This window comes from Octopus sinensis, linkage group LG18 (genome assembly GCF_006345805.1).
Source record: "Octopus sinensis linkage group LG18, ASM634580v1, whole genome shotgun sequence".
In the NCBI taxonomy this organism is placed as follows: Eukaryota; Metazoa; Mollusca; class Cephalopoda; order Octopoda; family Octopodidae; genus Octopus; species Octopus sinensis.
This window is the reverse complement of record NC_043014.1, coordinates 38,552,009-38,569,946: the sequence shown is the minus strand read 5'-3', so window position 1 is coordinate 38,569,946 and position 17,938 is coordinate 38,552,009. Positions and strand designations below refer to the sequence as shown.

The 17,938-nt window shown below is 39.5% G+C and overlaps 1 protein-coding gene across 5 annotated transcripts in view; it reads left to right on the top strand.

Moving 5' to 3' along the window:
• Window positions 1-17,938, top strand: part of LOC115221503 (protein phosphatase 1 regulatory subunit 12A) — a 414,153-nt gene that overhangs the window by 374,664 nt on the left and 21,551 nt on the right. For all 5 annotated transcript variants that reach the window (XM_036510896.1, XM_036510897.1, XM_036510895.1 and 2 more), the window contains 5 exons: window positions 66-169; window positions 5,728-5,855; window positions 12,191-12,316; window positions 15,194-15,269; window positions 17,682-17,799. In XM_036510896.1, coding sequence (XP_036366789.1) covers window positions 66-169; window positions 5,728-5,855; window positions 12,191-12,316; window positions 15,194-15,269; window positions 17,682-17,799 — 552 coding nt within the window. The remainder of the gene's footprint in view (window positions 1-65; window positions 170-5,727; window positions 5,856-12,190; window positions 12,317-15,193; window positions 15,270-17,681; window positions 17,800-17,938) is intronic.

The following is a 17,938-nucleotide window of genomic DNA, read 5'->3' as shown; positions in this document are numbered from 1 at the left end:
CTTAAAGAACCAGAGGAAATACCACTAAGCAAAATAATATTTGAATATGTTTTTCTTTTTTTTAGCAATGCTGACCTCTTGGCTGTGAATGCTGATGGTAATATGCCATACGATATCTGTGATGATGAAGACACCTTGGATTTAATAGAAAATGAAATGGCACGAAGAGGTTTGTGATCTCTATCTTATTTTATATCTGTTATTTGTTCATTTCATTTGAATTTACTGTGGACAAGTTCATTATGTAGTTGGACTATTTAGTGAAGGAAGTGATGGTTTGAATCTTGTTCCTGAAACTGAGTTTGGTCTATGGAAAGAAAGTTTTAAACCTGGACCTAAATGGTTCCTTATTACAAAAAAGATTAATTTTCATTGTAAATAGATGTGTAGGCATGGCTGTGTGGTAAGAAGCTTGCTTCCCAACCACATAGTTCCAGGTTCAGTCCCATTCCATGGCACCTTAGAAAGTGACTTCTACTATAGCCTTGGTCTGACCAAAGCCTTGTGAGTGGATTTGGGAGACTGAAAGAAGTCTGATATATATATATATATATATATATATATATATATATTTATGTGTGTGTTTGTCCCTCATCACTACTTAACAACTAGTATCAGTGTGCTTATATCCCCATAACTTACCAGTTTAATAAAAGAGACTGGTAGATTAAGTACCAGGTTTAAAAAAAATAAATGCTGGGGTTGATTCATTTGACTAAAAATTTCTCAAGGAGATGCCCCAGCATGGCCGCAGTCAAATGACTAAAACAAATAAAAGACCAAAGATAAAAGATGTTTTCAAAAGACCAAGATATATCTCTAACCTCTCTCTTAAATTAAAAAGAAAACACTTGGGCTACAGCTACTTCATCTGTAAACAGCAGGAGCACTATGTAATTGCTAAGTGTTTTGGTAGCTGACGAGTGCAGAGCTCAACCAGGTTGATTTTCTCTTGATACAAGGTGTGTTCATTAAAGATTTCCTCTGACCCACTTCTGGTTATTGAAGAAAATGGAACTTGTACAAGTATAATCATACATGTCTCTACATGTCATATTGTAAATTGCAGCTTTCCACTAGCATTCGTTTGTCTTTTACGGCTGCTGAAGTGGACTAAGGTGTTACAATGGAGGCAGCACAATGCAGATCAGTGGTCAGGTGCTTATGCTTGAAAGGCTGGACACCAAAAGAGACTTTCGATGAGATGAAAGAAGTTTATGGTGATGATGCACCATCATATGATGTAGTCAAGCACTGGCATCATATAGGAATAGGAGTAGAAACTGCTCCTATTCCTGGACGACCACATTCTGCCATTGATGACGACACCATCCATAAAGTGGAAGCTGTCATTTTGGAGGATTGCCACAAAGACACACATGCATATATGATGGGTTTCCACACAGTTTCCATCTGACAAATTTACTGATAAGTCATTGATTGACCCGGGGCAATAGTAGAAGATGCACAAGTTGTCATGCAGTTGGACTGAACCTGAAACCACATGGCTGAGAGGTTAATTTCTTAACCACACAGCCATGCCTGCACCTAGCAATGCCTTTTGCTTTGAATGCCTTTAGTGGACTCCACACAATTGCAAGCATTTGGTTAGGTCTTTAGTTTGTTGATAAAATCCTCCCTTCTCTTTTACCAATCTTGGAGGTATTGAAAAAAAAGGGTTATGATCTCTGTAGTTCTTCTTTTGATTAAGTCAAGTGAAAAAATAAATATATAAATAAACAAAAATAAAACCCCAAACATTTGTAGGAACTCAACATTGTTTATTGACAAATTTATTCATATCTAAATTTATATTTTTGTTTTGAAATTCTATTGTTGATTCATCAACTGAAATTCTATTCACAACCCATTTTAGCATTTAAAATTAAAAAAATTTAAAAAAACCAAAGAAATGATTTGAAATGATTGTTGGTGATAATTGCAGTGGTGAAAGATGATGATGATGGTAATGATTATGATGATGGTGATGTTAATGCTGATGGAATTCCAGACATCTATAATTGATTTTTAATTTGTTCCCATAATAAACTTGAAGAGTGGTCATTAGCAGAGTCAGTAGTGAGCTGTGTGAATATTTTTGTTAACATTCTAAAAATTAAAAAAAAAAAAAAAAAAGCAAAATTATGGTAAAATTATATGATACAGAACAATTTATTATATAATGCGTCTATTTCTACATTTTGACAATGGTTTAAGTTCGTGTGGATTAGTTTGGCTCTTAAGAGTCGGTCGGTCGGTTCGTTATGATGATGATGATGGTGGTGGTGTTGATAATGGTGGGAAGTTACATTGTTTAAAAGCTATTTCATGTCTGATGGAGTTTGACATTTCCATTCTTCAAAGGTCAACAGAAAAATTAACACATGGCCAAAAAAAAAAAGAGAGAGAGAGGAAAAAATAGGAAAAAAAAGTGGTAGGGAGAGATTTTTTTAATATCAGACGCAAACAATTTAGTGAAAAAATTCCTCAAATTGAGGTTTTTAATTTTATAGGGGAGAAGGCTAAATAAAAGGTTTTTGGTAATAACAATAATGATAATGCCAGAATAAGATGTAATATCATAAAAAAAACATGCATGTCTGTAACTGCTAAAAGAGACAAACTGGATAGGGTGAAAGTAGCCAAGAACAAAGAAATGCAGTTGACTTCTACAAGACATTAAAAGACATTCTAAAATGTCAGTTTTGATAATTAAAAGAAACTTGGCAATGGTTCCAGACTAGAAATTTGGGTTTGTGAGGGAATTAGTTCAGTTTATGGGATTGATGTAAGCTTCTAAATAATTGTTTCAGGTTTTGGCACAAGGCCAGCAATTTGGTGGGAAGTGGGGGAAAGTCAATATGATTGGCCCCAGTATTTTATTTGTACTTTATTTTATCAACCGTGGAGGAATACAAAGTTGACTTCAACAGGAATTGAACTTAGATTCTAAAATGCTGAAAGAGATGTTTATAAGTATTTTTTCCATGCTAACAACTCTGCCTGCTCACTACCTTGAAGCTTCTAATTAATGAGATCGTTAAAAATAATTTTACAAGGCTTTTCTCATAAATAGTAAAAAGGTTAGTAGTAGTAGTAATAATAATAGTAGTAGTAGTAGTAGTAGTAGTAGTAGTAATTGTTGTTAGTGTTGATCAAGCAAACTTTTCATTAATGAGGCTCCAGATGTGACCTTCCTATTTTAATTTTTTTTTTTTTAGTTAGGCTTCATGTATTTAAGATTTCATTATCCAACGTGTCTTTTGATTTTTAAGATGATAGGATGTGATTTAAGAGTTTTGGTATCTGATGGACATTTGTGTTGCTATTTCTAGCAGATCAAGCGACCATATTTCAACAATAGGTTAAAAGAGAGCCTCTGTATATGACTGCTTGGTATGCGAGAAATAGCAGCCAGTACTATTCCTGGCTCTGTTGTCTTAAGGAAGGAATAACAACATCCAGTAATGAATGTTGTTCTGCATCTGCAATGTCTTGAGAAAGGCTGGAGTTCCTTTGATCATAGATTTAATTAACCATTGCTGACCTAGGGTTAAACAACAATAATATCAAATGATTGTTACCTGCATCGCCTTACTGGCACTTGTGCTGGTGGCACGTGAAAAAACATTTGAGCGAGGTCGTTGCCAGTGCTGCTGGACTGGCTCCTGTGCAGGTGGCACATAAAAAGCACCATTTGAGTGTGGCTGTTGCCAGTACTACCTGATAGGCCCTCGTGCCGGTGGCACGTAAAAGCACCCACTACATTCTCGGAGTGGTTGGTGCTAGGAAGGGCATCCAGCTGTAGAAACTCTGCCAGATCAGATTGGAGTCTGGTGTAGCCATCTGGTTCACCAGACCTAAGTCAAATTGTCCAACCCATGCTAGCATAGAAAGCAGACGTTAAACGATGATGATGATATTATTGTTGTTTGCACACTGACGTTACCCATCCAGCAGAACATGCTACCTTCTTTTCTTCCAAGCCTTCACAAGTCCTCTGTAGTCAAGGCCCATGTTTCACTGCACTTATGTTACATGACAGTGAAACGTGGGTCTTGACTACAGGACAGGAGACCTGCGAAGGCTTGAAAGAAAGGAAGCTAGCATGTTCTGCTGGAAGAGTAATGTCAGTGTGCATGCATGCATGAGAGAGTGTAAATGATTTAAGAGGAAAACTGGGTATAAGAGGCATCAGATGTTGTGTGCAAGAGAGAAGACTGTGCTGGTTTGGTCATGTGATGTGTATGGATGAGGACAGCTGTATAAAGAAGTGCTGAGCTCTAATTGTGGAAGGTGAAAACCCAAGAAGACATGGGATGAAGTGGTTGAGAAAGGATCTTTGGATACTGGGCGTCACTGAGGAAATGACAAGGGACTGGGAGATGTAGGGAGTTCTAATTGTGGAAGATACCTGTGGAAGGTGTAAACCCAAGAAGACATGGGATGAAGTGGTTGAGAAAGGATCTTCGGATACTGGGCCTCGCTGAGGAAATGACAAGGGACTGGGAGATGTAGGGAGTTCTAATTGTGGAAGGTACTTGTGGAAGGCGTAAACCCAAGAAGACATGGGATAAAATGGTTGAGAGAGGATCTTTGGATATTGGGCCTCACTGGGAGATGTAGGGATTTGCTGTGTTTGAGAAGACACATCAAGCTAAGTAAAATCGCTGTCTTCCATATATACGGACTTGATTCTTTCAGGTGCTGGTGCCACTTAAAGAGCACTCATGCTGGTGCTGTGTAAATGCACCCATGCTGGTGGCATGTAAAAAGCACCCAACACACTCTGTTAAGTCATTGGTGTTAGGAAGGGTATCCAACCATAGAAACCATGTCACAGCCAGCTCCATATCAAACCATCTAACCCATGCCAGCATGGAAAGAGGACGATGATGATGATGATGAGATCTCTGTCACTTCTGTCAATAACTGATCCAATTCTTCAAACAAAACTGCTTATTTATTGAATTAGCATGTAAGTGGTTGCGTATACCACAGAGGTGCAGGTGTTGTGTAGGCACTGACATGGCTGTGTAGTTAAAAAGCTTGGTTCCCAGCCATGCAATGTTGAGTTCAGTTTCACTGTGCACCCGTTTACTATAAACCCTGGGATGAACAAGGCCTTTTGAATGGATTTGTAAATGGTAACTGAAAGCAGCCTACTGTGTGTGTGGGTGTCACACACACACACACACACACACATATATATGACAAGCCTCTTCTAGATCCCAGTTACTCTTTTACTTGTTTTAGTCATTTGACTGTAGCCATGCTGGAGCACCACCTTCAGTCAAGCATATCGATCCTAGGACTTATTCTTTGTAAGCCTTGTACTTATTCTATTGGTTTCTTTTGCCGAACTGCTAACTTACAGGGACATAAACACACCAATATCGGTTGTCAAGTAATGTTGGGGGGACAAACACAGACACACAAACATATACATACATACACACACACACACACCACACACACACACACATATATATATATATATATACATATACACATACACACACACACACACACACACACACACATACACGACGGGCTTCTTTCAGTTTCTGTCTACCAAATCCACTTAGAAGGCTTTGGTTGGCCCAAGGCTATAGTAGAAAAACACTTGCCCAAGGTGCCATGCAGTGGGGCTGAACCCAGAACCATGTAGTTCGTTTGTTTCAGTTTATCCTTTTTTTCTTTCTACCCACTCATTTTAAATTCCAGGAATCACCCAAGAAGAAATTGATGAAACCAGAGAAGCCAAAGAGAGACAAATGTATAACGATTTGGTGGAACATGTGAAACAAGGCAAGAATCTGCAGGACATTAGGGATCACAATGGTGTCACTCCAGTAAGTAGAATATATTCTTGTATTCTTTGATTGGCTCCAGTTATATTTTTTCCTACCCCTGGCACAAGGTCTGAAATTTTTGGCCAGTTGATTAGATTGACCCTAGTATTCAACTGGTACTTAATTTATCGACCCCCAAAAGGATGAAAGGCAAAGTCGACCTCGGCGGAATTTGAACTCAGAATGTAAAGAGGGACGAAATACCGCTAAGCATTTCGCCCGGCATGCTAATGTTTCTTATTTCCTTACTGCCCATAAGGGGCTACACACAGAGGGGACAAACAAGGACAGACAAACAGATTAAGTCGATTATATCGATCTCAGTGCATAACTGGTACTTATTTAATCGACCCCGAAAGGATGAAAGGCAAAGACCACCTTGGTGCAATTTGAACTCAGAACATAGCGACAGATGAAATACTGCTGAGCATTTCACCCGGCTTGCTAATGGTTCTGCCAGTTCGCCTCCTTGCTAATGTTTTTATTTCTTTATTGCCCAGAAGGGGCTACATACAGAGGGGACAAATTAGGACAGAGAAACCGATTAAGTCGATTGTATTGACACCAGTGTATAACTGGTACTTATTTAATTGACCCCGAAAGGATGAAAGGCATGGTTGACCTCGGCGGAATTTGAACTCAGAACGTAGCGGCAGACGAAATACCGCTAAGCATTTCGCCCAGTGTGCTAACGTTTCTGCCAGTTCATCGCCTTGCTAATGTTTTTTATTTCTTTATTGCCCAGAAGGGGCTAAACACAGAGGGGACAATCAAGGACAGACAAACAGATTAAGTCGATTATATCGATCTCAGTGCATAATTGGTACTTATTTAATCAACCCCGAAAGGATGAAAGGCAAAGACCACCTTGGTGGAATTTGAACTCAGAACATAGCGACAGATGAAATACTGCTGAGCATTTCACCCGGCTTGCTGATGGTTCTGCCAGCTCGCCTCCTTGCTAATGTTTCTTATTTCTTTATTGCCCAGAAGGGGCTACACACAGAGGGGACAAACAAGGACAGGCAAACAAATTAAGTCGATTATATCGATCCCAGTGCATAACTGGTACTTATTTAATCGGCCCCGAAAGGATGAAAGGCAAAGACCACCTTGGTGGAATTTGAACTCAGAACATAGCGGCAGATGAAATACTGCTAAGCATTTCGCCTGGCGTGCTAACGTTTCTGCCATCTCGCTGCCTTTGCTCCAGTTATATTGGACTGTGATCATATTAGGTGGGGACACTGCCTGTGAGTTGAATTCTATATTTTGTTTGGTACTGTTTCGTTGATCTCATAAAATATGAACTGCATTGAACATTTGCATAAGGCAGTGGTTTTCAACCAGGGTTCCGCGGAACCTTAGGGTTCCACCAGTACAGTCCAGGGGTTCCGCAAGAAGCTACAAAACTGCTAAAATCGGCAGTAATTTTTAATTCTCCTGTGCAGATATGTGTGCATAAGACTATTAAATTATTGCAAGGGGTTCCTCAAGCCAGTGGAATGTTTCCTTGGGGTTCCGCTCCAGCAAAACGTTTGAAAAGCACTGGCATAAGGTAAGATAACATGATAAGACAGAAATACTCCAGCATATTTTATTTCTAATATCCTTAAATCCTTAAAAATGTCTTAGCCTGAAGGCCACGGCCATGCTGGGGCACCACCGCTGAATATGTTGAATTTTTTTTACTCCATGCTGTATGTGTGTGTGTGTGTATGTATGTATGTATGCATGTATGTATTTGTGTGTATGTATGTATGTATGCGTGCATGCACAGGTGTGGCTGTGTGGTAAGAAGTTTGCTTCCCAACCACATGGCACTGGGTTCAGTCCCATTGTGTGGAACCATGGGCCAATATGTTCTACTACAGCCTTGAGCTGACCAAAGACTTGTGAGTGGATTTGGTAGATGGGAACTGAAAAGAAACACGTGTGTGTGTGTGTGTGTGAGAGTGTCCATGTGTGTGTCCCCTTCTGCCTGTTTTTGTCACTCCTCTATCACTTGACAGCCAATATTGGTGTTTGTATGTCCCTGTAACTTGGCAGTTTGGCAAAACGAGACAAAAAGGTACATAACACAAGCAAAACTATTCCTCAAAGCTGGTTCTGTTTCTTAAGGCTTGGGGCTTGGGGTTTGGATCCTTATTGTTTTATTCTTTTACTTGTTTCAATGATTTGACTGTGGTCATGCTGGAGCACTGCCTTGAAGGATTTTAGTCAAACATCCCAGGACTTATTATTTAATTCTAGCACATATTCTATCAGTCTCTTGCCAAAATGCTGAGTTATGGGGATGTAAACGCACCAATACTGGTTCTGAAGCAGTGATGGGGTGGGGGCAAACACAGATACAAACACACACTCACACATAGATATATACATGTACATATACAATGGACTTCTTTCAGTTTCTATCTACCAAATCCACTCACAAGGCTTTGGTTGGCCCGAGAAGATAGTAGAAGAAACTTGCTGAAGGTACCACCCACTGGAACTGAACCTGGAATCCTGTGGTTGGCAAGCAACCTTCTTACCACACAGCCATATCTGTGCCTTATATTATTTTCATTTCATTTTTAGGAAGTGTAATGAGTTACCATATATTACTGTTGTTAGGCCACATGACCTGTGTGTGTGTGTGTGTATTTGGGTGATGTGTCAATGACTTGCTTCTTGATAAATGTATGGTAGCCCACTGCAAATGAAAGAAGCATAAAATGGAAGATATTGAGTTGCTAATACAAAGCAAAGAAATAATTAAAGGTCTTAAAGAAAGTTGGCTATTTGGATGAAATCATTGAATGTTGATTCAGAATGCCTAACTGTATTAGATTTCATTCCCTTGCATTATGGGTTTAAGTCCTTTTTGGAGTAACTTTGTGATATATATGACGGCATGGGTTGGACATTTTGACAGGCTCCAATGAACCAGAAGACTGCATTGGAGTTTGGTACAGTTTACTCAATTTGTTGGATCCTGCCAAACCTTCCAATCCATTTCCAGAATAAAAGACAGGTATTAAAAGAATCGGACTGCATTTAAGAGGTCAGGATAAATCAGGATTTGCACGATGAACAAAGTTATCTTTCACATATTGGATAATGGCTTTGCAGATGTTGCATTGCTGCGGCCTAGTTTTTTTTTAGGTGGCTGAGTTGTAGGTCTTACTTTTATTCCTGCTGAAATACATTGGCCACTGTTTTATATTACTGCCTTCATTATTATTATATATATATATATATATATATATATATATATATATATATAATATATATATATATATCATCATCATCATCCTCATTTAACGTCCGCTTTCCATGCTAGCATGGGTTGGACGGTTCAACTGGAGTCTGGGGAGCCCGAAGGCTGCACCAGGCCAGTCAGATCTGGCAGTGTTTCTACAGCTGGATGCCCTTCCTAACGCCAACCACTCCGAGAGTGTAGTGGGTGATTTTATGTGCCACCGACACAGGTGCCAGACGAGGCTGGCAAACGGCCACGCTCGGATGGTGTTTTTTATGTGCCACCGACACAGGTGCCAGACGAGGCTGGCAGACGGCCACGCTCGGATGGTGCTTGTTACGTGCCCACAGCACGGAGGCCAGTCGATGCGGTACTGGCTACGACCAGGTTCGGATGGTTTTCTTGTGTGCCACCGGCACTGGTACCACAAAGATACAAATTCCATTGATGTTCATCTATTTTGATTTGGTTTGATTTTCACTTGCCTCAACAGGTCTTCACAATATATATATATATATATAATGTGTGTGTGTGTGTACATATATATACAGGGAGAGTTCACGGAAAAAAAAACAACAAAAGATGAAGTCACGTGGTGTATAAAACAAACAGGTGTATTAGTATAATGCTCAAGAATTGAAAAAGTCTTTTATGTTTCGAGCCTACGCTTTTCTACAGAAAGAGACATAGAAAAAAACAAGGAGAGAAGCAAGAAGAGAAAAAATGTGTGTAGTGGCTACCGATCTATCATGTATATATATATCACCGTGATCACCGTGACCGACCAGGCCATCAGATGTTGTTACACATTGCTGGTCACAATGTGCTTTGCATTGTTTTAGCCTTCAAATGACGCCAACCCGCTGGCTAAGCAAGCAGGCCAACAGAAGAAAAAGTGAGAGAAAGTTGTGGCGAAAGAGTACAGCAGGGATCGCCACCATCCCCTGCCGGAGCCTCGTGGAGCTTTAGGTGTTTTCGCTCAATAAACACTCACAACGTCCGGTCTGGGAATCGAAACCGCAATCATACGACCGCGAGTCCGCTGCCCTAACCACTAGGCCATTGCACCTCCACATATATATATATATATATATATATATATATATATATATAAATATATATACACACACACACACACACACACACACACACACACATATACATTCTTTTATTCTTTTGCATGTTTCAGTCATTTGGCTGTGGCCATGTTGGAGCACCACCTTAAAGGGTTTTTAGTCGAAGAAATCAAACTCAGGACTTATTCTTTGTAAACCTAATACTTATTCTATCGGTCACTTTTGCTGAACTGCTAAGTTACGGGACATAAGCACATGAACATCAGTTGTCAAGTGATGGTGGGGGGAGGGGGGACAAACACAGACACACACACATAATAATATATATTTATATATATATGACAGGCTTCTTTGACTTTCTGTCTACCAAATTCACTTACAAGGTTTTGGTCAGCCTGATGTTATAGTAGAAGACACCTGCCCGAGGTGCTAAACAGTGGGACTGGATCCAGAACCATGTTTCACCTCTACTATGTGTGAACCTTTGTAGGGAATTGGAGCCCTGATTTTTTTGTGAGTGTGGATCTTTCCAGTTGCTCTTACAGATTTCATCTTTTTTTCAATTTTGCTCCAATTGTTTTCAAATTCAGTTATATACCAATTTAGTTTTGTATATTTTAATTATGAAAATGAAATTAATTTTTGCCACAAAATAATAAAATAAAAAATTAACAGCTTTTAAAGTTCGCAAATTTTGGGTAATTTTAGTCATACAAAAACCACTATTATATAACATGGCTGTAAACCTCACATTGGTATCTGTTTCCATAGTAACAAACAAAGCTGTAGCCTGTCCTGTTTTCATTGTTACAAGAATGATGTAGATGATGTACTTAGCTTGGCTGTGACACTTTCACCATTGCGACTACCACTACAAGTTTTGACAAGCAGTATCATTTTATGCCTGTTCTTTTTGTCTGTTATTTAGTGACAGAGAACTATCATGCAGAAAACGCACAGCTTTTGATTCTTGTTTTTTGATGGGACTAAATATGAAGCTTTGAAACTCTGTAACATTTTCCCAAATGTTTCTGTGAATAAATGAAGCCCAAATTTGGATTTAGCATGAAAAATTACATCACTTATACCAAATCTGAAAAATTTTCACTTTATTTTTAAATTTCCAAATCTGTGACTGCAATTGAAAAGATCTGTGAGTTGGGGTGGGGTGGGGTGAATATAAATAGACGTGACTAGAAGGGTAGAGTCAATTGCTCACCTGTTTTGGATGACTGTTGCCTGGGGTAGTTAGCATAGAACTATTGCAACTCTGACCAGTTCAAAAATTACATCTCTTATACCAAATTTGAAAATTTTTCACTATATTTAAAAAATTTCTAAATCTGAGACAGCAATTGGAAAGATCTGTGAAGTGGGTGGGATATAAACAGACGTGACTAGAAGGGTAGAATCAATTGCTCACCTGTTTCTGATGAATATATATATATATATATATATATATATCACATGATCATGTGACCGACCAGACCATCAGATGTTGTTACACATCGCTGGTCACAATGCGTTCGCATTGTTTTAGCCTTCGAATGACGCCACCCTGCTGGCTAAGCAAGCAGGCCAACTGAAGAAAGAGTGGTGAAAGAGTACAGCAGGGATGACCACCCCTTGCCGGAGCCTCGTGGAGCTTTTAGGTGTTTTCACTCAATAAACACACACAACGCCCGGTCTGGAAATCGAAACCGCGATCCTGCGACCGCGAGTCCGCTGCCCTACCCACTAGGCCATTGCGCCTCTACACATATATATATATATATATATATATATATATATATAAAAATAAAAATAAAAATGGCAGCTATACGTAATATAAAACCAAAAGAATGGTAAATGTATTTCAGCAAGAATATCATAATGAAAGGGTTAAGATATATTTTTTTTAACCACAAGGGTTGTACTTTTGCTTATCTTCTCACGAGAAAAGTCATTTAAAAACAAGCACTGTACATCGTTAATTGAACATTTCCCCTCACCTACATTTGATTTTCTTTCAGCTCCACATAGCAGCAGCCAATGGCTACTTAGAGGTTGCTAAATATTTACTCGACCACAAGGTACCTGTGAATTCCCGTGATGATGAATCCTGGGAACCTATACATGCTGCTGCTTGTTGGCAAGAGGTAATTGGTTTTCCCTCTAATTCATTTTTATGTTTCATTTTTTAATATTTTTTTTATTTTCGTTTCACTTATGAATGAATGGATGGGTTTATTGATGAATGGTTGGATGGTGGAGATGTGTGGCTTAGTGGTAAGGGTGTTGGACTCATGATCAGAACATTGTGGTTTCAATTCCTGCATCAAGCAATGCATTGTATTCTTGGGCAAAGCACTTCATTTCATAATGCTTCAGTCCTCTCAGCTGGCAGAAATGAGCATTCTTGTGACGATCTAGCATCCCATCCAGGGGGAGTGGATAAACTGCAAAAGCAGGGACCCCGGCCCTATGAGTTTATATGATTCAAGGAGCTCAACCCTTTTTTTATGGATGGATGAATGGATGAAACATGGGTAAGTGCTTAAATAGTTCACTTTATATTAACAAGAACCTGAGTTTGGACAAAGTGTCTTTTACTACAGCCTTGGGTTACTCCAAGACTGTGTGTGAAAATGGGTTGAGAGAAACTTTCTAGGGATTGAACCTCTAATTCAAAGGTTCAGCTTTGTCAGGTATTGTGTCATGGTTATTCAATCTAGGAATTACAGTAAATCCTCGAGTATAGTCTGCTCTTGAGTATAATACACAGGGGATTTTTAGGGGGCTGTACCTCTCAAAAACCTAAACCTTGTGTATAATATGCACCCCTTCTCAAACTTGAGTTGTGTGTAATTAAGCCAGCAGCACCTAGTCGAACAAACACTTCTGCACATGCTTAATACAATAATGGTGATGTTCTTAACTGTTATATGGGAATGTAAATATGTTTTCAAATTGTTTTTGTTACATGTTATTCTGTGTTTTGACTACTTTTATTTAATAAATGTTGCTAACTGCAAGTTATAGATGATTCTTCATTGCTTTCAGGCTTAGCTTAAGGTATTTTCATGTTTGACATCATAAAATGCATCTGAATAAACATTGCCGGACAGCAATTAGAGACTCTGACATTGCTTAGAAAATATTTTTCATTTTTCCCACTAGGGATGTTGATCTTTAAATTTGGGGGAAAAAATACGGATTATACTCGAAGATTTATGATATGCTAAAGGCACATGTGCCTTTGGAATTTTCAGCAACTTACATGTTAATTTAATGACTAGTTAGTGTGTACTGACATCACTTCTTTACTTATGTGAGACATCAACCTTTTACAGGCATCAGAGACGTCTAAGACATTCTGAATGTTAGCTGGTCCTTGTGGACTCCAGACACATTGGTCATGAGGAGAGCCAACATCCTGAGCACTGAGTTGATGGCATACAAGAATTGTTTGTGTTGGTCTGGACACCTTATTTGGACGAAGGATCTGCAGATGCTATATAGCTAACTTGTTTGTAGAAAGTGACAGTTTAAGGATCATGTAATATAGGAGGCCAATAGGGAGAGCAATGCTTGTCATTGCCACCAATGGAGGCAATAAATAAAGGGAGAAATGAGTATTTAAAAAGAAATATGCATTTTGTATGCAGAATTTAAGCAAGCTGCTCAAAAACGCACCACTGGTGTAGTGACTGGGAAAAGTCTGGTCTGCAGTTTGGCATTAGGAAGGGCATCCAGCCATAGAAACCTTGCCAAATCAGACTGGAGTCTGGTGCAGCTCCCCAGCTTGCCAGCTCTGGTCAAATTGTCCAACCCATGCCAGCATAGACAATGGATGTTAAATGATGATGATGATGATATCATCATCATTATCGTTTAGCGTCTGTTTTCCATGCTAGCATGGGTTGGACGGTTCGAACGAGGTCTGGGAAGCCAAGAGGCTGTGCCAGGCTCCAGTCTGATCTGGCAGTGTTTCTACAGCTGGCTGCCCTTCTTAACGCCAACCACTCCATGACTGTAGTGGGTGCTTTTTACATGCCACCGGCACAGGTGCCAGGGTAGGCTGGCAAATGGCCACAATCGGTTGGTGCTTTTTACGTGTCACCAACACGGACGCCAGTCAGGTGGCGCTGGCATCAACCACGTTTGGATGGTGCTTTTTATGTGCCACCGGCATGGGTCTCATAACTACAACTTCCATTTGATTTTTATTTTGATGTTGATGTTGACGTACTTGACTCAATAGGTCTCCTCAAGATCAGTAGGTCACCCTACAATTGAAGGTTAGCACTGCAGGCTGTCCTGTGGGCCATGAGCTCACTTCATTTGTCGGATCTCAGGGGTCTCGGTGAATATGTCTATCAAGAGTGGGCTCCTTAGTCACTAGTGGAGTCCCAAAGGTATAGCGTAAACTTGCCTGCACGCACAATGTTCTTAATGGTCAGTGATGGTCTTCCTTGGTCACAAATAGACAGCCATCTTGTAGACATACTCTTTTACTCTTTTACTTGTTTCAGTCATTTGACTGTGGCCATGCTGGAGCACCGCCTTTAATCGAGCAACTCGACCCCGGGACTTATTCTTTTGTAAGCCCAGTACTTATTCTATCGGTCTCTTTTTGCCGAACCGCTAAGTAACGGGGACATAAACACACCAGCATCGGTTGTCAAGCAGTACTAGGGGGACAAACACAGACACACAAATGCACACACGCATATATATATATATATATATATACGACGGGCTTCTTTCAGTTTCCATCTACCAAATCCACTCACAAGGCTTTGGTTGGCCCGAGGCTATAGTAGAAGACACTTGCCCAAGATGCTACGCAGTGGGACTGAACCCGAAACCATGTGGTTGGTAAACAAGCTACTTACCACACAGCCACTCCTGTGCCTATATCTATTTGTATAAAATTATTAATTACAAGTTATTTATTTTATTATGTTAGCTTCTATATGTTTGAAACTCATCATTGTTATTGAATGTTTCTCTGTCTTATTTCTTTTCTTTAGTCATTGATGCTGGATCTTTTGGTAGAATACGGCGCTGATATAGATTCAAAAACCAAGAAAAATGATACTCCATTTGGTAAACTTAAATTTTTGAATGTATTTCTTGTTGTTGTTATTGTTGTTGTACTTCTCCTCCTCCTTTGTGTTCCTCTGTAAGAAAACCAACCATGTCAAAATATTTCACTCCTATTGTGTTGTTAAGAAGTAGTTAAGAAGCTTGCTTTGCAACCATGTGGTTCTGAGTTCAATTCCACTTCATAGTGCCTTGGGCACTATAGCAATCAGTTCAACCAAAGCCTTGCGAGTGAATTGGTTAGTCAGCAACTGTGTGAAAGCCTGCTGTATATAAATATGTGTTTGTGTTTGTCCACCACCACCACCACCACCAAACATGACAACCATTGTTGGTTTGTTTCCATCCCCATAACTTAGTGGTTGCAGTCATAGAAGAGCCACTTAATTTTATTTCCTGAGGAATCACTGACCAGGTTGCAGTTATGCCATGAAAATATTTTGACACTTCATGAAGTAAATTAAAATTTAATGAGAATTTAGTGTTTTTTCGTCGTCGTGGTCGCTGCCTCCTCCTCCTCCTTCTCTAACCCTTTCGTTACCAACCCGGCTGAAACCGGCTCTGGCTCTGAGTACAAACGTCCTGTTTTCATAAGTTTTGAATTAAAATCTTTCACCAAACCTTAGTCACAATTTATGTTCCTAACACTAGCTGAATGATAACTAAGTTGTTTTACTAAATTTTTTGTTATATTTAAAATTAATTGAAAGACACACAGAGCATCGCAAAATAAATACAGTAACGAAAGGGTTAACATCCACTTTTCCATCCTTGCATGGATTAGACGGAATTTGTTGAGATAGATTTCCTACAGCTGTATGCTCTTCCTGTTGCTAACCGTCATGTGTTTCTAAGCAAAGTACTATTTCCCCATGGCCAGACATGGAAACAAACAATATTGTTTGTATGAAAGGCAGTGAGCTGGCAGAAACATTAGCATGCCGGGTGGAATGCTTAGCGGTATTTCATCTGTCTTTATTGTTCTGAGTTCAAATTCTACTGAGGTTGACTTCACCTTTTGTCCTTTCAGGGTCGATAAATTAAGTAGCAGTTGCATACTGGGGTCAATCTAATTGACTGCTCCACCCCCCAAAATTTTGGGCCTTTGAGCCTAGAGTAGAAAAGAATATTGTTTATATGATGGTGATGCTCATTTATAACCCCCACTCACTAAACACACCCTCAGCTCCCCCACCATGCCTCTCTCTTCAAAAATGTGAGTAGGAGTGGCTGTGTGGTAATAGGTTCAGTCCCACTGCGTGGCATCTTGGGCAATTGTCTTCTGCTATAGCCCCGGGCCAACCAATGCCTTGTGAGTGAATTTGGTAGACGGAAATTGAAAGAAGCCCGTTGTGTATATATATATATATATATATATATATATATGTATGTGTTTGTGTGTCTGTGTTTGTCCCCCCAACATCCCTTGACAACCGATGCTGGTGTGTTTACAGCCCCGTAACTTAGCAGTTTGGCAAAAGAGATTGATAGAATAAGTACTAGGCTAGCAAAGAATAAGTGCTGGGGTCGATTTGCTTGACTAAAGGCGGTGCTCCAGCATGGCCACAGTCAAATGACTGAAACAAGTAAAAGAGTGAAAGAGTAAAAGAGTAGTCATGTAGCTCCTTTGCAGCAAGAAACCTGCTTGCTCCAGTTCTTTTTTTTAATACCGTTAAGCATTTCATCCAGCGTGCTAACAATTCTGCCAGCTTGCCACCTTTTGGACATTGAATAATTCTTTCTACTCTAGGCACAAGGCCTGAAATTTGAGGGAAGGGATTAAATCGATTACATTAACCCCAATGCATAACTGATACTTATTTAATCAACCCTGAAAGGATGAAAGGCAAAGTTGACCTTGGCAGAATTTGAACTCGGAATGTAGTGACAGATGAAATACCTATTTCTTTATTACCCACAAGGGGCTAAACATAGAGGGGACAAACAAGGACAGACATAGGTATTAAGTCGATTACATTGACCCCAGTGCGTAACTGGTACTTAATTTATTGACCCCGAAAGGATGAAAGGCAAAGTCGACCTCGGCGGAATTTGAACTCACAACGTAACGACAGACGAAATGCCGCAAAGCATTTTGCCCGGTGTGCTAACGCTTCTGCTAGATGAAATACCATTAAATATTTCGCCTGGCATGATGGACATTAGATAATATGTGTATGTATGTGTATACAACAGCTATAGTAGAAAACAGTTGTCCAAAGTGCTGCATAGTGGGACTGAACCCAAGACCATATGGTTGGGAAACAAACTTCTTAACCACACAGCCATACCTATACCTGTATACCTTATATGTTATTAAATTGATCTTTGATTATGTAGTTGGTGTTTTGTACCATTTCATTCTAATATCATATCCCTTACCCCTTCTTTTCCTTTTTTTAAACTCTTTCATAGACATCTGTGATGATCCTGATATCAAACAAAAAATTCTCGATATGAAAGATGAGCAAGAAAATCAGAAAAGAAGGTCTTCGGGATCCGTACGTAAGACTAACCGACCAAATAACCGGAGGTAAGTAATTATTAAAGAGGTTAACATGGATATTTTGCATATTGATAGAATAAATGGAGTTGGTTAGTGGTCAGTTTTATCAACTACTTTCATTTATACATCATCACATTAACAAGATACTTATGTTTTCAGCAGTCAT